Source organism: Hoplias malabaricus, chromosome 5 (assembly GCF_029633855.1).
Source record: "Hoplias malabaricus isolate fHopMal1 chromosome 5, fHopMal1.hap1, whole genome shotgun sequence".
Lineage (NCBI taxonomy): Eukaryota > Metazoa > Chordata > Actinopteri > Characiformes > Erythrinidae > Hoplias > Hoplias malabaricus.
In genome coordinates this window covers 21,900,506-21,923,671 of record NC_089804.1, presented here as the reverse complement: position 1 = coordinate 21,923,671, position 23,166 = coordinate 21,900,506, and the positions used below count along the sequence as shown (strand labels likewise).

At 39.7% G+C, this 23,166-nt stretch overlaps 1 protein-coding gene across 1 annotated transcript; it reads right to left on the bottom strand.

Annotated features, from left to right (window-relative positions):
- Positions 1–3,246: 3,246 nt before the first annotated feature.
- On the bottom strand, positions 3,247–22,302 carry ccdc71 (coiled-coil domain containing 71). The gene is made up of 2 exons (XM_066673201.1): positions 22,035–22,302; positions 3,247–6,429 (listed from the first exon to the last, which is right to left on the bottom strand). The coding sequence occupies exon 2, from the start codon at positions 6,395–6,397 to the stop codon at positions 5,339–5,341; it is 1,059 nt and encodes a 352-aa protein (XP_066529298.1). The 5' UTR covers positions 6,398–6,429; positions 22,035–22,302; the 3' UTR covers positions 3,247–5,338.
- Between the last annotated feature and the right edge of the window lie 864 nt (positions 22,303–23,166).

Here is a 23,166-nt window from a genome sequence, read left to right as displayed (position 1 = left end):
TTCGTCGGCGACCGATCCAAGGAGCGTTTGAACCTCTTCAAAAGACCACGGCGTAATTTTACGAGCTGCCGTCGTGAGTCGGATAAAAACAAACGTGATCTCTGCTGCTGCTGGAGATTTTACAGATGGAGAGCTGGTGCTGGTTGTCTGCGTTGCGTGGCGTAGAGTGATGACTCTCTCTGGACAATCAGCACTCTGCAAGGTTTACACGCCATGGTTTAGTCCGTACTCGACTCGCTCTGAACCACGAGAGAACAGCCACTAAACAAGAACCCGCTTCCAGAACCAGGACCTGATTCACTTAATGGTTAAAACAAAAAAGCAGAGTACAGCCAAGTAGTGGGGGGGGGGGCATGCTGTGGGAAAGCATTGTTATATAATGAAGTGTTGTACTGCAGTGTGCCATTTTATTTTAACAACTGAAAAGCAACAGTGCTGACAAAACATGATCAGATAGGACATTGTCTGAACTGTTGGGCTGTGGTTTGCATTTGAGAGCAGGAAATTCAACCGTTTAGTCAGTTGTCCCTTCTGAGCCGAGATACTGTGTGCAGTTTAGTAATGATCCAGTGAGACAATGGTGATCCAGTACATTTAACTGTGCTTTATTTCCAGTGAGACCTGTACATATCTCGGTGGTCTGGATGCAAGAGCAAGCAGTAGAAATGAGATGCACCTATATTGCACATATAAGCCCTTTACACCTGTAGAGTTGATTAGGGTACACTCTTTCTGATATTATATCATTATTATTATTTCATTATTGTTATTTCAGGAGTGGCATGTCTGTACAACATTTGGATATTCCTCTTTTGCCTAGCAATAACTTAATATGTGATTGTGTTCCTCTTGAAAACAATGGAAGCTCAAGATCATGGAATTAAATCATCATTATGTAGCAGAAATCTCTTTGTGGCCACAGTTAACGAGTGCATTCGTGACACTAACAGTCCTGCGTACCTCTATAGCAACCAGGTCAATAATTCAGCAAACATGGCAACCACCTTTAGTGCTATAGCAATCACATTACAATACCATAGCAACCAAAGTAATGCAATTAATACTCTAGTAACAACAATGGTCATGCAACGACCAAGCAACCACATGGAGAGCTTGGCAACACCTGCATTATCTTAAGCAAAAAATCTTAATTTTTGTAACATTCATTTATTGAAAGGGGCAAGGAACAAATCAAACAATTAACGAGATTTAACAGGTAATAATGTGTACTCCTCCATATATTACCGGTTAAATCTGTTTATTTAAGACATGTTTCCCCCAGTTTTTAAGACAAGGCGCTAATAAAGCTGCAACGTCAACAGGCTTTAGGACCCAGGGGCAGACAAAGATCGGATAAATTCAGTTTGGCTTTCCTCTAGCCCTCCCACCCATCTATCATTTTTCACAAAGCACAGAAAACACAAAGTGAATGAATATTCCTGAGCCGAATAAACAAGCACACAGTTCACGCATGCACACCATAATCACAGTTTACGGCCCAGTAAATAGTGAGCGATGTGATGATGAAAGCACATGGACTCTCAAATGGTTCAAATAATTAATTATTTAGACACGTGGACAACGAACAAAGCCCTAAACCCAGAGACCTTTGCAAGAACACGATCAGCTTTCATTCTAAAGCAAAAAACACATTAGAAAGGCTTTCTGCAGCACAGTCACAGAAAGCAAGGTCAGTAGCACTGCCACATGTACAGAGCAGCAGCAATCCAGGGGTCCAGCCATCTTACAAACAAAGGAAGTCATGGGTTGGTAAGCCTATAGACCAGACTCTCAAACTACAGTTTTGTAGTTTGAGACCCGGATATGGGGTGGCCAGGTTTAATATAATTTTAGCAGAGAATCCTATACATTTACAGATTTATCTGTATTTCTGTAAAAAAAAAAAATAAATAAAAAAAAAATAAAAATTCCTCAAAAATGTTTCTCAACCTACCTCTAGGTTCTCACTGAGGTCACACTTTCTTTTCAGTGTGATTTAGGGTACTGATTTACGACAAGCATTAAAAACGAGCCAAATGTCACAGTGCAGCTGAACGGACAGCCATTCCGGACAATAGCTTTCTCTGAAGAAAAAGGGAAGCTTCCGCAGCAGTTCTTTGAGGGATTTTTGTTTATGGTTTCCTCACAATCGCCATAAGCCTTAGCGTTTTTATTTAGTAAAACTTTGTCACTGAAGATTGACATTTTCCTCAGTGAAAGCTACTCCTTCCATCACCCAAACAAATCTACAATTCTAGCTGTGTTCACGTTTGTTTTGACCATTCACATTAAAGCAGATTATCATATTTAAGTCACTTGAGCCTGGCAAACTGAACATAGCCTTAGTTATGCATGCTGCCTGCAAAAATAAACCAGGTACAGACCAGCATCCAAGGAAACAAAACTGTAGATGTGTTATACCACCACATTTACTATATCTGTGTTTAAGCCATAATCATATTGGTGCATTCATCCAAGTCTCACCAATTAAAAAAAAAAAATAAATAAATAAATATATATATATATATATATATATATATATATATATATAATAATAATAATAAATATATATGTACAAATAGGGCACAAAGCTTCAGCACCACATGGACGCTATTTGAGAAGACCTTGAAATGAGAAATTAGCTGTTAATATTACAGTTCCTTATCGGTAGAATAATAAACTATGGGCATTCCATCAAGACGGCTGCGACAGTGGCGAACACCCATTTTGTTTTCTTTTACAAGAGGAGTTGAGGTCCAGTCCACTTCATATTTATAACCGTGCAATAATCTGTAGCAAGATTTTCCAAAGTCAGATGTTTTTTTGGATGGGGAAGCTGTAAAAGCGATTTGGAAAAAGAGACGTTTGTGAGCTGAAGAAGTACAGAGAAGCAAATCTTCAGTGAAAGTGTGTGTCAAAAATGACTGAAGTGGACGTTTTAAGCTAAAAACAAACAAGTGAAAAGCAGATGTACCAGGATTTAAACACAGTCGAGTATAAACCTTTGAGTAAAGGTGATATAAGAGCAACATTTGAATCATAGCCTTATAAACCTAGCAGTGTAACTGACATCTCACACCCCATCCCCCAAAACAAGCTCATACCCAGAAACCACTTCTTTTAACTTTGTGGTGTTTTAGAAACATCAAAATATTAATAGAAACCACAGAAGCAACACTGCGCTGAAAGTCTTCCACAAACTCAAAAGGAGGTGAAGAAAAAGAAGTCTGTTTTTTTAAATACTTTAATTCACAACTTCTTAATATTAACTAAAGATACAACATTGACATTTACAGCTTTCAAGGTCACAGATTCAACTGCATGAAAATGACCTGTCTGTAACAAAAGAGTCTGAAAGTCTGTTCTGAATGTCTGAGTAGTTCGATATCAAGCTGAATTTGAATCGTTACTTCAGCAGACTGAAAGAGGGCTGGAAAAAAAACTAAACCAAACAGAACATTTATAATGGCATCATTCTAGTTTCAGACATTACATACCTCTCCCAAAACAAAATGGCCGACCAGTCCAATAATCCAACAATAAACAAGTCTGAAGAAAATAAAAGGAATCGTTGACTGCTGAATAAAGAGGGTTGAGCTGCAGTATTTGATTGTGAGAAGTTATAAGGCGGATATTAATGCTGCAATAGTTCTGAACAGAACATCCATATCTAAGCCCATCTAGTTATGAAAACTGTAGAGAATTGTTGAATTAAAACTGTTGAAAAAAAACATACATTTTCCATAACTGTAGATAAAAAGAGATCTTTCGAACATTTTTCAAAATGGACTGCACCTGAAAACGTGTTATTCAATCCAGAGTGTGTTACAGTGACCACATGGACATGAAAAATACATAGAGTTGAGAGAACTTAGACAAAGAGAACTGCTGAAAAAAATCAACCTCCAACACTGAACGTTTTGGCTGCCATTTGTGGAGAAAAATCTAGAAAGAGGAGAGTCTGAACCTCTCATTCAAATCAGACATTAGACAAGACATGGAAAAAGGCTGTACTCGTCTGTGGGAGTGCTTTAAGATGTCTGTTCACATGTCAACACAAGTATAGCCCCATGGTTATCAATCGCTCATTCATTTTAAACACACAACTGGGGAATGCTAGTGACAATGGCTGTAAGTGTTAAGCACCAAATACCAGTGTTTGCATGTTAAAAATATATATGTATATATATAAAAATGGGGGTAAATAAATTGCAGACCACACACACGAACAGCAGCCCTCCTCAAAATGGTGGAAAGAAAAAAGATGAGGTACATCTTTTTCAAGCATTCAAAAGGAGTACGGCCATTTTTGCCTTGTAATTAAATTACTCTAGCGGTGATCCCAATCTCCAGACATTAAAGGTGCAAGGGGTCAAACCTTTAAAAGCAAATATACATTAAACAATAATCTCTCCCTCAAATTTGGCTTGTGGTGCTGCAGAACAGATTAAAATACAGCAGAAAGAAACATGTAGGAACCATAGTCCAACAACTGAGAACTTTTGCCTTTTCCAGCAAATCCAGTTAATCACACAACTTCTAAATATTTATAGCCCATCAGTCACATTATCATGTCAGAAATGCCAAAAACCTGTATTCCACAGTGGAACTAAAAAGGGAAAATATTAAGAAGAATAAACAGTCAAAGCTACAGATGCCAATTCAAGTTCTGTCAGTAATATGATTATAACTGGAGCTAGAGCCAATCATCATCACCACCATCAATTTACTGTGGACACGAGCCCTGAGCATTTATTTACTGTGAATGTTGTCTGTCCGTAACTATTACATAATTCTACCCCCTGCACCTTCAAAATCTTAAATAAAAATGGTAAACATCATGCACTCTATCCCTACAGACTCACACACTGGTGAGCGGGGAGAAAACAAATGAAATAGGACAATGTAAAGTAATTGATTTACCAAACAGTAGTCACTCTGGGAACCAATTGAATTCTTTAGCTCTGTTCCCAAGCAGTGTATTCCCAACTATGATAATTAATCAAAATATAAAAATAGTAATAATAATAATAATGAGCAAACTTCTAGGAACACTGCACAGTGACAAAATATGCTTCATTCTGTAGTTTATTAAAAACAAATTTCAATTAATAGATGGGAGGAGGAGGAGGAACGTTGCTGTTAACGAAACCACAAACAAGATGAATTTTCCCTCTTTGGATCACTGAAGTCAGCCACACTTGTGAATAATGCATATCTGGGGTAAGACTTCCATCCGGACTCAAATAGTAGTTTAATTAAACTTCGATCCAGGTAACACTTCAAAATGTAAGAAAAACTAATTGTGTGTGTGTGGATACAAAAGTCCCTTTTTCACCTACGCAGAGTGTAAAAGTGGGTGAATCTCTATCACAGGCGATAAATTTACTCTCAGGATTTTCTGAGCCTCCTTCCTCACCTCCTCATCAGTGACAGACTCGTCCACTTTAATGACTTTCCACTGAAGACCGTTTCCGTTCAGTCTAGACATGTCTTGGCCGTTTGTGACAAGTGCTTGTGGAGACCAGCCTAAACCCTGTGCGTTAAGCCTCCGCACCGACTCACTGTCCGAGCAGTCGAAGCCATTGCTCATCAGATCGGGTTCGTCTGATATCATTTGGACCTTTTGGTCGGCCTCCTTCAGGCTTATCCCGTTCTGACAAACAAATGGGGCAGAGTCTCCAATGAGAGCATCGTCCACTTTGACTGGACAGGATAACCCCTTTTTATTGTCCAAAGCTACTACACTAGACACCGGGCCACCATTTTCTGAAGGAGAGATTGGGATCCCCGAAAGAGTCGGTGGGCACTGAATGCTGGGGCCCACTGGGCTTTGCGAGTCCACCCCAAAGTGAATTTGTAACCTTGCAGTATGGCCTCCACTCAGACCCTTGATATTTGTTAACTTCAGGCACTGTTGTGCTTGGACAGAGCTTTCAGTCGGCACAGTTGGTTTTGATAGAACGGCATGCTTGAGAGTGTCCAACGAGAGGTTGGTCAGTAGGATCTTGGGTTGATTTTGGAGGATGGCCTTGGCTTCCGTACTGAGGAAAGTGTAACCCACCTCTCTGTTCCTTGCCAGTGTCTTTCGTTTTCGCTTTTTAGAAGGTTTTTGTACTTTTTGAATCCTACTGCCGACCTTGGATGTGAGAGGTTGCGTTGTGCAAGACCTGTATCCATAAACATCTTTGCTCCTCAGCACCACAGGCTTATGGCCCTCATCTTTCAACTCCTGGAGAAAGGACAACATTTGCCTCTCAGTGTCACATAGATCCTTGGATAAGGGATTGAACACCTTCAGGGCCTCCTTGAGGGCAGTTTGTCCAGCTGCAGCAAATCTGGACCAGGAGAGAACTGCCCTCTCCATACGTGGCTCTTCACAATTCATGGTACCCATCCAAAGATGGGTTGCATAAAGGCTTCAGGTGTCTGTGAACATGAAAGACATCAGATTACCGTTTGGAAATCAAAACTGAATGAAAACAGCATCAGATTTGCAAAGAACCTTTGCTGAAAGTTCTCATAGGCATTAAACAAACGGTTACAGAGAGAAATAACACCTTCAAACTTTCAATATTTCTCTAATGTTACACAGGTACCACACAATCCATTTTTCTCATTATAAACCTAATACAAAAACCTGTAAACATACATTTACTGTCAGAGTTCAACCCCTACGTGGCAATGAAAACAATCTAGTGCGCTCAATAGGGGCAGTGTGCACACACCCTGAACAGCAGGCAGGCATCTTAGAGGCTAGAGAGCAGCTGAAGTTAGGTGACTTGCTCAAGGGCACCTCAGCCATGAATACTGAGGGAGGAAAAACAGCACTCCTTTCTTCACTGCCTCCGTGGCTATTTTTTCTGCTAGTGAAGGGGACCCTTCTGTCCCAAGCCCAGTTCTCTAATCTCTAAGTCTACAGGTTTTTAAACTTCAAATTTGAAAAATATCATAGATTTGTCTACTATACACACAAAGGAAACCATACACACACACACACACACACCGCTGTTAGCACCACCCCTAAAGAAGCCAGAGCCTGATACAGATCTAGCCATCCATTCATTTTAAATTTACACGTTTGACAAAAACCCTAGAATGGGTTTCTGTTCAACTATAAAACCACAGTTTTTGACACTTAGCTGATCCATTTCAGTCTGGTGTCAGAGATTGTTTAACACCTTGTAGAAGTCAGAACCCATATTTCTTCAGATGATTCTGGGACTATTAACATTGCTCAATCTTTTGGACCTCAGTGCTGCACTGTTTTGCAAACCCTTCTACAAGCCTTTGTTGCATTGTATGTGGTACAATATTTATAAACTCTTTTCTTATCTGTGACCAATCCCAGTTTGTCATTATGGGGTACAATCCTTCATCTCCACTAAAACAGACATGAACTCTGAGGCTAATTCTGTAGCTACACCTCTAGTAAGCACTATACATTTCTCACCTGGCTTTTTAAAGACAGTATTGGCCCTCTTTAATGCATATTTGGGAACAGCCCTGGTTTACTCCATAACATTGGTGAGCTCTACATGAAAACCTACTCTATTTAAGTCTCATATCCTTCTTCAACCTGTGCTAGAGATCCCCGTCAAATTCTCCTTAGTGGCAAAACACTCCATAAACTTCAGGAGATGCTCAGAAAAGTTGTCACATAAGTTACACTTTTAACTACAATTTTATCTTTTAGTAAGTCCATAACTGTTCGCATTATAGTTTAATTCATTCCCTTGATTCGTTCAGGTCCTCTCCTTCCTGTCCTTTAGGGGGTGGAGCACAAATGTGTCGGGGGAGGGGTGTTGTCAGAGGGAAAAAAGGGAGGGGAGGGACAGAAAGAGAGGAGGGTTGTAGGGGACGGGAGAAAAGGACAGTGGAAGGGAGTGGGAAGGGAGGAAGGAAAGAAGGAATGGGGGAAGGGGCGGAAGGGGGAAGGGATGAAAGAAGGGGTCAGTACTTCCACAGCTAGGGAGTCAACGACAAAGTCCAACAGCCAATCGTATGTGATAGAAAAAATAATCCTCCATTTTCAACATGACTTTGAAAAATCCTAGTCTATGTCTCCATTCTTTGGGTCTTTGAGAGCGATGATAGTAGAACTGGTCACACGTTCGCCTTTCTGACAAGTAATTTTTCAAAAAGGGCATATTCTATCTCTTCTCCACAGTGGAACACAATTCTGTTTCTTAACGAAACTTCTGTGACCTGCTTTGATCCAAAGCCCACAGCAGCATTCTTCCCCTGTATCCGGGGTCCCGGTCAGAAAGGCAACTTTCAGCGTCTGTTCGTTTAAATGATAATGAGCCGCCCGCTGTTCACCCCGACCCCGAGCGCACAGCAGTGAGGAGCAAGGAGCAGAAGCTCTGTTCTGTTTCATTTCCATTTTTATTCAGAGCTCTTATTTCTCCACGCTCGTTGTGTTTGTTTTGTTCAGTTCAACGTCATCTTAGTGTTTTCACATAAACAAGGGTCATGCGATGTGGTTGGACAGATGCAGACGAGGGGGCGGGGAAATTCTCAAATCTCTGCACTTGATGTCAAAAGCGGAGCAGAATCAGAATGCATCGTTTTATCCCAAGCTTTCAGATTTGGGCAGCCCACAGAAACCTGACTGGGTGGCCTTGTTTTACAGTGTGTGGGTTGGTGGGCTCCAGTTCACCCAAATTAATGTGCACATGTATTCAAAAGTTTCTGCGCTGACAGAGCAACTCCTGTCATATACAAGTTAATGGAATTTCACAGAAATCATTGACTTATACAGCTTTGATTTGACAAATTCTGTCTTTGATTGCAAGACGTGGTGAGCTTTTGCCTTTGAAAGCAATGTCAGCACAATAACAGTTTATCAGGACCTTTGTGGGTTTGGCTTCCATGATAACCACAGGACCCACACACCAGCCCAAGATCACCATAAGCAATGCCGAGTCAGACAGAGTGGTGTAAACCACTCCGTTCTTAGACTCTGTAGTGATGGAAGTGCATTCTCCAGACTGATTAATCATGCTTCACCTTCTGGCAGTCTACAGATTGTGGGTTTGATGCATGCGAGGAGAACATTGCATGTCCAAGTGTATAATACCAACTGCAGGTTTGATGTGGAATGTGAATTCTGAGCTGAACCAGCTGATCCCCAACATCATTGTCTGAGCTTAGTCAAGTTCTTGTGGCTGAAATGAAGTAAATTTTTGTTCCAACATCGTGAATATTAACATGAACGCATAAATATGATGTTCAGGTTTCCAAATTAGCCATGCTTTTTTATATATGTGTGGAGAGAGGTGTGTATAAGTGTTATACAGACCACAGTGATACAGCAGAAATGATGTCTCAGGAGATGCATTTAAATGCCAGGTGAGAATGGCTATTCATTTTGGCAGTCGTTTGTGATCTGATCACTTGAGATGCATATTAATGACAGGTGTGAATAGACCCTTAGATTTTCACAAGTGTGTGATCTCCACAAATCAATTCGCTCAACTCATCTGCCTGAGGGACTATGAAAACTCGCACCTCATCTTTTAAACCACACATACAATTAAAGTTGCACCGATTTTTTGGGCAGATACGATTATTTTACCCAATAATTAGCACCTTGGACTAGCAGATACAGATAATTTTTTCTTTTCGTAATTAAAGTAAAACTTTTTTTTAACTTTATCTTTATATCATAGGTTGTCATAGGACAAGCCATTTCTGCACTTTTTAATGTCATCTTTTAAGTTTATTAGTTGCAGTTTGTTTATATTTTTACCAAAGATTTATTGCTGGTTTCACACGAATGGTTCCTAGAGGGGCACTAATTAGTGCAGCACCGGGGTGTTGTTTTAGAGAGTGTGGCATAAAGCGGCTCACAGTGAGTGTTTGAGCGAGTGTTTGTAATCGTTTATAATCATGTTTCAGTAATAAATTCAGATGCTGACTCTATTCTCATGTGTTTTATATAAGGGCTCCTGCACTGCGGCGGCTGAGAGTACATTTCTGTCGTTTAACCTGCTGTTTTTGTGTGTACACTGCTATGTGTGTCACTGATATTTACTTAGTTTTCACCATGAAGAAATTTAATCCCAGAAACTGCGAAACACCTCCACACGGCAGATATAGTTTTGCAATTACAGGTGTCAGTGCATATGCACAAGCACAAAAAAGGTGCCAATTTATCAGTGCAACATCGGCTAAAATTCCAATATCGGACCGATAACAATAACTAAAAATTATCCACAGAGGTAAATGATATATCGGCCATCACTGCACTCAATACACAAGCACAGACTTTTTAATCACTATTTTCAAGGTAAAATACAATCACCATTATCAGTGCCAAGTCACTGCAGCAAAAAGTGTTTTATAGTTTTATAGAGAACTCAAGTTGCATTAAAACATTTAATAATAAGCAGGTGTATATTAAATGTGTAAAAGAAGCACTTGCTAAAGGCTTAGAGGATTGTGGCCCACAACTTGGTGCAAAAAGTGCCAGAGCGCAAAGACTCTGCAATTCATGGTCTATTAAATAATACTGTAATACTGTTAATTCAATCCAGAGAAATCTGTTTGTGTACGGTATTGCTAGTCAATACTGGTGGGCCACTGCCCTGCACACCTTAGAGATTCTTCTATTCCCAACACAACTGATGCAACTAATGACCTAATTAACAAACCCTTCTGAAGTTGAAGTTGTTGTGCTGGACAGAGGAAAAACTACAACATGCAGGACAAAGGCCCCTTACGACCAGGATTGATAACCACGGGTGCAGGGCAAGGCTGGACACTACTGCTGAATGTCCATGAGTTTCAAGCCCTCAGACAGCACTGCACATAACAGTCACATCACAGTGATAAACGTAGCCAGAGAGGAATGGGTGTGGTAAGTAAAGCAGTTGTTATTTGACATAGTCTACTGCTGCATCAGGAACTGCCACCAGAAACTATTATTCAATGAGATACCATACATTTTTTAAACGCAGAAATGGAGGATTGGTCAAAAAGACAGTGGAAACATGTGCTATGGTCAGATGAGTCCATGCTTCGGCTTGTTTTGGTGAAAGAAAAAGATGTTAACTCCTCTGTGCCAAAGATGAAAGGGACCATCTGGACTCTTATCTGCAAAAGGTGCAAAAGCCAATATCTACCATGGTGTGGAGGGCTTTACTGCATTTCACAAAAATATTTACAGCATTTTCTGGGAACTATGTTTGTCTTAGTTTTCTAAACATGCTGTAGTCCTCAGTCTATTTTTGTTCTTTGCAAATGTATCGAGTCATGGAGTTAGTACGTCTCATTCCTTGAGCAACACATCTGACAGGAGAAGGAAGGACCCGGTTAAAAATTCAAGGTCAATGAAAACTATATTTTTGACTCCTGTACAAACAAGCTGTGGCAGTGGTACCAAACTAATCTGAAGAAAACCAAAGTGCATCACTGCTTTGTCAAAACTGGAAGATGCATCATATTTGCAGCTGCTCTCGATGCACAAATTCAAAACCTTCAAACTCTGGTTTACAACATGTTGAAATTCTGCAGCTGTGTGATCTAAACAAAGCTGCTACCTCAGTAATTTACCTCAAGATGAACAAGCATCTCTCTTTACCCATGTTGTTTGAATCCAAGCCAAGAAAACAGTTAAAGTCTAGGAACATGGCAACCAATCTGTACAAGAAAGAGAAAGAGAATCACAAGTACGGTGAAATCTTTTGTCTTATCTTTCCATTTAGTAAAGATGTTCTTATTTATTGGGATGCACCTGTATATCATCAAAAAGTGAAACTCCTGTAGATTCATTAGAAACAGAGTGATCTATTTCAAGCGTTAATTTCTTTTAAACGTTGATGATTATGGCTTCCAGCCAATGTGTCAAGCCACTCATGACCCAGAGACAACGCCGAAGTGTCTTCTCCTGCCAAGGAGAAAAAGGACTGGATTGTTGCACAGTGTCCAAATTCTTGTTTTCAGATGAAAGTAAATACTGCATTTAATTTGGAAATCAAGGCCCAGAGTCTGGGAGAAGAGTGAAGAGGCACACAATCCAAGTTGATTGTGGAAACTTCACACTAGACTCAGTGTTGGTTTGGGGAGCCATGTCTTCTGCTGATGTTGGTCCACTGTGTTATATCACGTCCAAAGTCAGCACTGCCATCTACCAGGACATTTTAAAGCACTTCATGCTTCCCTCTGCTGACAAGCTTTACGGAGATGCGGATTTCATTTTCCAACAGGACTTGGCACCTGTCCACACTGCCAAAAGTACCAACACCTGGTTTAATAACCACAGTCTCACTGTGCTTGATTCGCCAGAAAACTCGCCCGACATAAACCCCATAGAAAATCTATGGGGTATTGTCAAGAGGAAGATGAGAGACACGAGAACCAACAATGTGGACGAGCTGAAGGCCGCTATCAAAGCAACCTGGGCTTCCATAACACCTCAGCGGTGCCACAGGCTGATCGCCTCCATGCCACGCCACACTGATGCAGTAATTCATGCAAAAGGACCTCCAGACCCAGTACTGAGTATATGTATATGTATACTATACATACTTTTCAGTACGCCAACATTTCTGTATTTTAAAATTGGTCTTATATAATATTCTAATTTTCTGAGATAATGACTTTTGGGGTTTTCATTGTGTCTGTAAGCCTTAATCATCAACAGGAATCTATGAGTTTCACTTTTTGTATTGAATTACTTCAACAATTTAACTTTTTTAATGATATTGTAATCTACTGAGATGCACCTTTAGAACAGAGCTGTCAAGAGGAGAATATCAAGAATTACACAAGCAAAAAGACCAATCAAAAATCACATCTAGATCTAGAAGAGCCAAAGGATATGTGCAGATGTTGTCAACAAAGAGTGCACATCCAGTGGTTACAAAAGCTTCACAACTAGATCACGGAGCAACGAGAAAAGTGAAAGGAAAATATGAAGCTTGCTTCGATTTTCAAGAAAGGCCTGAGTGCAAACATTTGAGAAGTTTGCCACCTTTACTCAAACTGTCAAATATGTTATAGTCCTAGTTACACCAAGAGGTTGAAGTCAATCCCCAATTCAGCAAACTCTTACTCAAATCTCCTTTTTCACCTTCAGTGATGCCACAGGTTCATTCTGGCTGCCTGAACCTTCACTGACCCACACTTGGTGAATAACGTCTAACATCTGAGAGTGCAAACCCATGTTTCTGTGTGTTGAACAGGAAGCTTGAGGTACTTTTTCTTCATTACCTTGGAAGTGCCAGTGTCTAATGTTGGTTTAGCAAGAAGGCTGCATCACATAGCACCACAGAGGTCTTTTCTGAATCACTGGGGCTCAACTAGTGCACGTACAGACAATAAACACTTAAACCTATGTGAGCTAAATCGAGTAACACTGAAATACTGCTGAACACTACCCCAAACAAAAAGCTCTCTGCTTATTAAATGAGTCTGTATGGTTATTAATGATACACTACAGTGCTTGTTTCTGTGCTTGGCTCCATTTTTTTCGACTTGGTCTGCTAGACAGTGTGGAGAGCATTGGGGGGGATAAACAGGGTTTGAAAACAATGAGGCTAGGGGGTGTTTACAATCTACATTTTTGTGCACAAACTAAGTTTTTTCCAATATTAGTGAGGGCTAAATCTTAGAAATGCTTCTATGCCATTTTAGTAATTTCTATATGTAACAAAAATACATGATATTTCACCCTGTATTACTCAGCATTTACAGACATGTACTTAAATAACATCAATCAAAGTGCATAAAGCATAACTGCCTCTAGTGTGTGAGTAAACGTTCCATCGAGTTGCTCAAGTGAAGGTCGCAATCTTAATGCCTTGCTGTCTTAGAAGGCAACGTTTTGACATGAAGGTACCTGTAACTGAATCACGTTTGAGACACGCTTTGAAAGCTCACGTCATGACATCTCCAAGATACTGATATGCTAACACTGGCTAGTCAGATTAATTACACTTTTGAAGATACTGGAGTAAAAAGCAGGCAGCAATTTATTCAAACATTTCATTCAGGCACAGGCGGGTGTTTTCTTCATGAGGTTGGACAAATTCTAAATAAATAGAATTATTTCAATAAACAATGTCACAAAGATCAAATCAACACAAGCATTAAACCATTGAAGCTGCAATCACAGAAACAATGACTGTAAAATAAGCACCTGAACTACCTTATAAAACTACTTTTCTCCTAATTAAAAGTACACCAAGACGCATTAACCAACTAAAAACCCTGTTTGGATAGGATTATTATTATTACTATTATTTTTAACCTGTAGTCATAGGGGGAAAGCTATTATTGCTGAAGTATCTCAGTGATTTTAATCCTGTCTGAATACACGATTTCAGTCATTTCACCTACGTGTTTCTTATTAAACACTAGATTAATATGGACACTTATATAAATCAGATCAGATGACCTTTGGAGAGTTTTTCAATTTAGAGCAGCTCTTTTTCACGTGTTATATTTTGCTTTCTTGGCTGCTGGATGTAAACAATCACAGTGAACACAACCACAGTGCCGAAAATGGTGGAACGCCCACAGAAGTTTATCCTTCCCAAAAAAAACCCCCACAGAACGCACACCTCGACTGGAGAAGAAATAAACATTTGTACTTTAAAACTGCATGCATTTAAAGTAAAAACCTTGAAAACACAATGAGTAAACATAACCCTAAAAAAAAAAACAGGGTTTCAGAAACCATCTCTGACAGGCTACAAACCCTACCCAGCAATATTCAGAATATAAAAGGGATATATTAGAATAATATAAACAAACAAACTAACATACATGTCTATCACACATAAGCATTTAGTGATGATTAAAGCATAAGAGGAAATCATAACCCCCTGAATATTAAAGTCTCCACTGATACATGGTTAAAAGCTTTTGGTTTATGAGATAATTCTATACCACTCTTCTCTCCATTTCTTACTTTGTAGACACCTGCCAGCTGTTAACCTGTCGATATGGCTCCATATGCTTCTGAAAACTTTCACTGATTATCTTAAGAGTGAGCTTGAACTTCCTTCCCATTCATATCTTGGGCGATACCACAAGAGACCTTTGAAGTAGATTAGAGACTTATAGTTCCTGCTGTATTTGGCAAAGAACATTCCTGAAAATAAAAGTTTCTAAACAGTTCTTGCCTTGATTATAGTATGAAAACACTTGTTCTTCACAATCACAATTCATCAATCTCATTTATGAACATAGGTCCCTATGGTTTCTTCTAAGAACAGGCCTGTGTGGAATCTGTAAAATTTGTAACATTTATGATCATACCACACATTGTTTTGTACCTTTTGGGGAATGAAAACAATGTAAACACTGTCTTCCTGTCCGCTTGAACAAGTCTAGCCATTCTCCTTTTCTATCAACTTAACATTCTTAGTAGTTCAGCTCACAGGATGTTATTTTTTAGTTTCTGCATGTCTAGAGAATCTGGTTGCCTACCAAAAAAAAAAAAAAAAAAAAACCCTAGGAGATCAAACTGTTTCTGGATTACTCAAATCAATTTAACCCTTTCACATATGAACACCAGAGAAACTCCAGAGCATCAGGTCCAGGTGGCACATGCAAAAGATACTCCGGGACATTAGTGGCTCTGTTAACACATATGCTCACTCTTATTTTACCTGGTGATTTTACTAGGGCACAAGCTGGATAAGTCAGCAAAAATGTCCATGAGTAATGTTGCAAAAGTATACATACAGCTTTTCTGGGTGAACTCCTTTTGTTTGGCACCTACAAACCCAACACCAAAGCCAGCATTTCACATTGTTTTTCAGGCCGGAGGGAAGAACCATTAAACCATCAAATGCAGGTGGGGTTACGCGTGTTGTGCCTATCGACTCATGACATGATGGAGGATTTTGGTGCTTAGCATTTGCATTTCTGTATTCTGAGCAAAAACAACATGATATAACAACTACTTCACACTTTCCATATTGAAATTAAACTGAAAGCAGGCAGTTGTGAGATCCTGCTTGTGTGGCTTCATGTCAGTTTCCTCTCTCGGTCAAAGAGGCACAAAAAAGCCTTCTGAAAGTTAAGAGCACAATTTTGGTGAATTTTTAGCCTGCTAGATCTGTCTAAAATAGATTACTTAAGCATATTCTGAAGTTTTCATCCAGTTGTTTAGAGTCTTTTCATGTTATGTCTAAGTACATTTAGCAAAGCTAAGTTTATGTATTGATTGTATGATAGTACTCACAGTATCCAGTTAAAAAGCTTATGCTTAAATAAAAATAAACAGAATCAAATAAGGTCCTAGACATATACACATTTGAACTACTTGATATAGACCCAAAGCAAGTAATTCAATGACACTGACAAGTGCTTTGTCTGGATTCTACTATTCAAAGAATCAAATATGGAATCATTATTTTTTACAATATATTAGTGCCACCCAAAAATAATTCTGAATTGTTTCTACCAAGGAGACTCCTAGGTCATGCCTAATATTAAATTATCAAGGGCAAGGGAGATCATGTTTGGAAGGTACAAGGAGACACCTTCACAGCACCTCAAACTCAGAAACCCCAAGGAGTGCAGTAGGAACGGAAAGGCCCAAGTAAAAAATGTTTTTGCAGCATGCAGAATCTCTGGGAGGTTGTTTTCATTCCTTCAGACAGACAGAAAGGAAACAGTTCAGAGAGAGATTTTGGAGAGACAGAGAGAGAGAAGCGAAGACTGTAAAATGAACCAGTTAATTTGAGAAGTATTCAATCTTTTTTGCCTCACAGCCCTTTTGTTACCATTGTAATAATCACAAACCTGTTCCAGCAGGAATAAACCCGATAAAGGTAATCCGGCATCAATAATTATGTTTTTATCATAACAGAACTGCTGTGAAACCTGTGTAAATTATACTGCTTGCCTAAGTCATGGGGCAAAAATCATAAAAATCAATTAGAATGAATTCATAGCTTTGGTACCGAGATATTCCCTTCATTTTCCTACAAATTCTCACTGGGTTTAAAGGGGACATATTCTACCCCCTTTCCACATGTTTACACAGTTCTCTGGGGTCTTAATAAAACATCTGTGACTTGCTTTTGTCAGCATACCACAAGCCTAACTGCAGCATTCTACTCCCGACTAAACAGCCCTGTTCAGATGGTTGGTTTCAGCCCCTGTTGAGAATGAGCCTCAGTTTACTCCAAATACGAGACACCCAGGACTGAAGTGTGCGGAGCAGAAACGCTGGGTGTTAATCATTTTCGCCAGGTTCTGTCTTTTTCGTCCTCATTTTCACCGTATTTAATCATTTCACTGAGTTCTCTGTGCGCATGTCTGCTTTGCTCCATATAACTTTGACTTCGCAATCTCACATAAACACAGGTCCAGTGCTGAGATCGGAGAGGTCATTTTCAGGATAACCAAAGCAAAGCATCAGCAGTGATGTCACACAGTCTATTTTTGCTGCTTGCAGTATGCAGCATACCACTAAATGTTTTACTCTGACCTAGTAGAAAAGCAAAACGAAAGCCTATGAAAACGAGGAGCATGAAAAGATCAATATAGAAATGACAAAAATACCATTAGATGTGAGCTTGGTAGTAATACACTTTAAGACACCGCATGTACAATATAAAGTCTGCAATCACACAAAAATTCATGCTTAGTTCACACTACCACTAAAAATGTTAGTGGAAGTACATCTATAGAACACAGGCAAAGGAACTATGACAGTGAGCAATCAATATGCACAGCCACCTTGTGTGTGAAGAGCTAACCTGCCTAGCAACAACATTCACATTTGGTGAAAACACTGATGCAAACCTTTAAAATTAAACGAGGCAGAAAAATATTTAAATAATACAACACAAATCAATCAGAAAACCTAAATGACAACAAAAAAAAAAGTCTGTTCACCTACACCTTCCATATAAACTGTAAGAAAGGAGAATTGTGGAAATCATGGCAAAATCAGAGAGGCCAAGAAAACTCATGCTGGCTACAAAGGCAACCAAAAGCCTCCTATGACAGCAAATGACTTGCAGGAAGGATAAGCCAGAGGTGGAAATGGGCCGCAACACACTAGAACCCCGTTCCGGCAGTAAAAGTCGAGACGGGATGTGCTCCGACAGCTGTCAGGAGAAGCATCAGCAGATGGGTGCAGTCAGAATACTAACCATCACTAATTTTGGCAGTAAGAGATAAAGGTTGTCATTTCATGGATAGGAGTAAAGAAATTCCTACTCCATAGAAAACCATCGATTTATATATGTTTTTGAGGTCATGGAAAAAAGAACTGTTTTTATTTACCTCAATAGCCGTCCCACTAAACGGTCATGCACTGCAGGTCCTCTACATCATCAGCAGACAACGACTGCGTCTCAAAATATTTTGTTCCACATTCATTACATAGTGTACTTTTATAGGTATTGAAAGATCAATTTCTATCCCATAGTTTTCTTGTAATGTGCCATAGGCATTTAGTGCACCTTTTGGCTGTACTTACAAGTCACTTACATGTGCACTACACAGGGAGTACAGAGCCAACGTAGAGTGGGCTGAAGGTTCCTTCCAAGGACGTGGCTAAGCATTTGCTCAACCCAATAAAGGAAGCACTGCCTTCGGTAGAGTGTTTTTTCACAAAGGAAATCAAAACTGCATCTAATCTCAGGGCACTTTTTAAATGAAAGTGTAAACAGCACACAGGGTAAGTTTATCCAAATGAATCTGGATACAAAACATTTTAATGCCAGGTGAAAACAGATTCTTAGAAACAATACAGCCAAGTAGCCCATAGTACGACGGTCATCTATCATATGGTACCAGTTCATACCAGACATTAAGTGTACAGCTGAATATAAAAAAAAACAGTTTAGAAATTTGACATACAATGCACTACAAGTGAGAAACTTTTATTGACCCTCACTGTGCACTATATAGGATGGAGGGAGACACTTGAGATTCAGCCGTTCTCTTGGTGCAGCATTAGAAGCACACATCAGGCTTTTTATCTGCCTCGTACGAACTATGTTTCGTTGCTGTCCTTCCCAATCAAAGTCTGATTAATACAACAACTAAACATGAGTGTGTTTCTCCAGTTAATACAATGAGTACTCTCACAAATATGGTTTTTGTTGTTGATTATAAAGAATGGCATAAACATTACAGATACAGGTAACCAAATCCGATCTAAACAAACAAAAACTGAATTGATTAATGAGGCTTGTAAATGTGAATGTAGCTTAATTCTTGCTAAGCCTGCTACATGAGCTACCGCAAGGTGTTTAAACATCATGATGCATATCACTTATGGTGCTTTTCCACCGCATGGGTCTGGCTCTACTCGACTCTACCAAAGCTTGTGGATTATCCACTAGCACAGCTCCCCAACAAAATGGAGCCGGTGATGTTGCAAAAACCTGTCTCTAATAGGAATAGGGCGCGTTGTTCACTGGGATCAGTTTTCCTTGTTGCACGTTCGGCTTTCGCTGGAAATTTGTCGGTGGCCATCAGCCCAAGGACCATATAAACCTCTGCAAAACACCTTGAGGTAAAGTTACAAGCCGTCATTTTGAGTCTGATAAAAATAAATGTGAAAGCTGCTGAAACTTAAGAGATTTTTCACACAATTAATTTGTGCTGGATTTGAATGAGCACTGAATGTCTTGACGATTGACAGGTAGAGGTGTGCGATATGATGATACTAGATCGTGAGCGATAAGAATTTGTCTACGATTCACCATCACAGGGAGATCGTTGGATCATGCTAATGCACATACAGTCTGCTGCAATTTTTATAAGTTGTTTACGTACTGGGTACGTAGCTCGGGTTTTCCGTCAATTTAATAAAATGTCAGTTTTAAAGCAAACTAAGCTGCTATTTTTATTTTAATTCATACTTATATATGTCAGTAACAGTAAAAAAAAAATCATGATAATGTATTTTTGCCATATAGCCCACCCTTATTGACACATGTCTGGCCAATCAGCGCTCTGCAGGGTTTACACGTCACGATTTAGTACCTACTTTGCACGGATGGAACCCGGCGCATGCAGGAACTGAAAAAGTACCCGTTTCCAGATTTGGCCAGTGGAAAGCAAAGCAGCTGAGCAGAGTAGAGTCATGCATGTTCCATGCAGTGGAAAAGTGCCATTATACAGTCTGTAATAAAATGCACACTTGACCGAAAAAGGTTACCATGAGGTATGTTTTAACAAGACGACATCATTTATTGCAATAAACCTGAAGACAATTTTCATTTGTCTAAATTAACATTATCGCCCAAGCCTATCCCACACACACCGACATGTTTCCAGATTGTTCTATGCTTTTTTGTTAATAAAACACTACCTACTTTCAGATAAATCATCAACGACATCACAAAACCAAGAAGCTCTCGCAAACTAGATATAAATAATAATGGCAAAGGACAGAGAAACAATACACCTAGTTAGCATCTCAGTGGCTGATGGTCGTTCAGGCGGTAACATCTCGTTTGACACCAGAGAATCTACGTCCACCCCACACTTCAGGAAACTGAGTCATAAATACTGAACGACTCATATTTGCGAATCACTGGGATAAGTTCGGAGGAGAAAATATTGGATTGTGGACTCCACACACTCCAGGATAATTTGGAAAAAAAATTGAGAGACTGTCGGGAGCCACAAATCTTTCTCAGAATCGACACAATTAACTTGTAGGGGGGCGTGGACGTGCAGACTGACCAATTAAATGTTTACAGAGAAGATTGTCGACCAATAACGGTAGCTCTACAGTCAGACCGTGCAATCTGAAGATTTTAGGCTACTTCACCACACCCCCTTCTCACTCAAACGAACCAATCGGAGTAGAGGAGGGTGGGACTAGTTTGTGAACGAAATGCTTCTCGAAGTTCTATGTAAGCTCTAGAAAAAGAAAATCCTGGACGTTTGTGAAATCCCGCCACCGGACATTTTTTTAAGTCTAAAAAAAGAGGACATGTCCGGGTAAAAGAAGACGTCTGGTCACCCTACTAGTGAACGAATTCTCTCCGGCCCAACGCTCCTCCTCCTCCTCTGACTCTGCAATGCACCCTATCCCTCGATACCTACACTTCGAAGTTCAACCACTTGACACAAGGGGGTGTAGTTACACTTTAATAACAACACAAACAGTTCCCACTACAATGAGTTAAATTACGTTTAACACGTTTTTATAGCTAGCTAGCAGCGATAACTAAGTCCCATGAAATATTCTGTCACAATAATTTGATAATGTTAAGGGAATGTCTACTTATATAACTAAGAAAAAAAGGTTAAGATGATTTGTATGGAACGTTTTACAAAAGTCTGTATAACAAATCGACAAAAAACAGAAAACATTAATAGTTGTATATTCATTAAGTACTAAACATATCTAAAATACACTAAGAAAATACATCACAACAACAATTAACCCCAGTGTCTAAACTAACAACACGGGGGCGAGTTATGTGGCGTCGGCGGTTTTTTCTCGACACGCATTTCGTAAGCAGCGAAATCGTAGGAGTTTACCGATAAACACGAAGATAATACGACGGTAGCTACGTTAAATTTACGTTAAATCTTTTGTAACACCACACAATACAATAAAACCAACAAAATACAACACAAAAACAGAGTAACAGATAGATATACTAACAAGTGAGTTGCTTGTAAAAGCACTGGGTCTTTTTTTAAACAAAACAAAAAGACGTCGAGATTTTAAACGCATTTAAAACGTGTACTCACCGCAGTGTTTTAACTCACAGTCAGGAGCAAACCGTGTCTTATTTAAGCAAGAGAACTGAGCTTAAATGTTCCTAGAAAGAACCTTTGTTGATTTAATCTCACGAGTTGCGTCTCTTTATTCACCCGCTTCTGATTCGAATTTTCTCGTTCCACCTTAAAGAGTGCAGTAGTTACCTTCTGGTGTCATTTAAGGTGGAACGGGTCAATTCGAATCATATGATGGCGAATAAAGGAGCGAAGCTCAAGCTTCGAAGTTAGGGCGTTTTTTAAACATTTCTAATCACACATTCGCTGGAAATGTTTGCGTTTTTAAAAATAATAAACCGAGCCTTTACCTCCAGTTGATCCAGAATGCATCAAATGAGCTCAAATGGGAGCTTTTTCAGACATGAAACAAAAATGGCTCCCTCAGTTGGAGAGAGCAGAGTTTTTTCGGAGTGGCGGATTCTAAAGAAGAGGAGGAGCTCTTCTTACTAAACATACATAGCAATAGAAATAAACTAGAAGCTAGCCAGGCAATATGGTTTTATCACCAATCCGTCCCCTTTTGTCCTCTCTCTGCTCCTGGCTTTGTGTTTTTAAAGAACAACACCAGCGGCTTTTTTTTTTAGCCCCGCCTCCTTTAAGATTCTGTGATAACTTCCGCCTGTGATTGTGACGTATCCGTGGGCGGGACAGTTACGAAGACACACCCAACACATTAACATAACGGTAGCTAAACTCATTCGTCGGTGCTGTTCTGTATAAAGGGAAACTACGCCCCCTGGCTTTATCTCGGCAAAGATCCACGTAACCATTAATGCGTGGCAACATAGCAGTCATATGCAGATCTCAGCCAAGGTCAACTCATTGTGAACATATAAAACGAGCAGTGAAGTCTTGCGCTCTTATGTAAAGAATGAATTGATGGACAAGTTGGAAAAACATTTCGAGAATCACCTAAGTGAATTCACACTGAGTTCAGATTCGGCGGATAAAAAAACGTATGTAACGTTTAAAAATGAACACCTGAATATTAATGGCATCATCACAAAATGACTGACTGTGTAATTTTTTAGTTAGAGCCTTCCCTGTATTTGGATTTGTACGAATGCTTTAAAGTCAGACTGACCCATCAGAGCTCCTCGTGTTGAAAAGCAAACAAACAAGCATTATGATGGTGGCAGGACAGCTCAACTTTGATAGCAGAATAGCTACAAACAATTCCTTTCATTAAAAGGAATATATTAAACAATAAAGCTGAGGCTTCGTGGACAGTTTCAAGGAGCAGAGGTACCGCGAAGACAGAGCTGTTTCTCCTGTTGCTCTATCTCTGGAAGTAGAGGAGCCACGGAGAGGGACTCCTCCCGCTCACGGTCAGTCCCGGTGATCTAATGAGTTGTACTATCGATTATCTAATATAAAGTAGCTAAGGTCACACAGCTCCAGGGGCATTGAGGTTGTGGGTTCGATTCCCGCTCCGGGTGA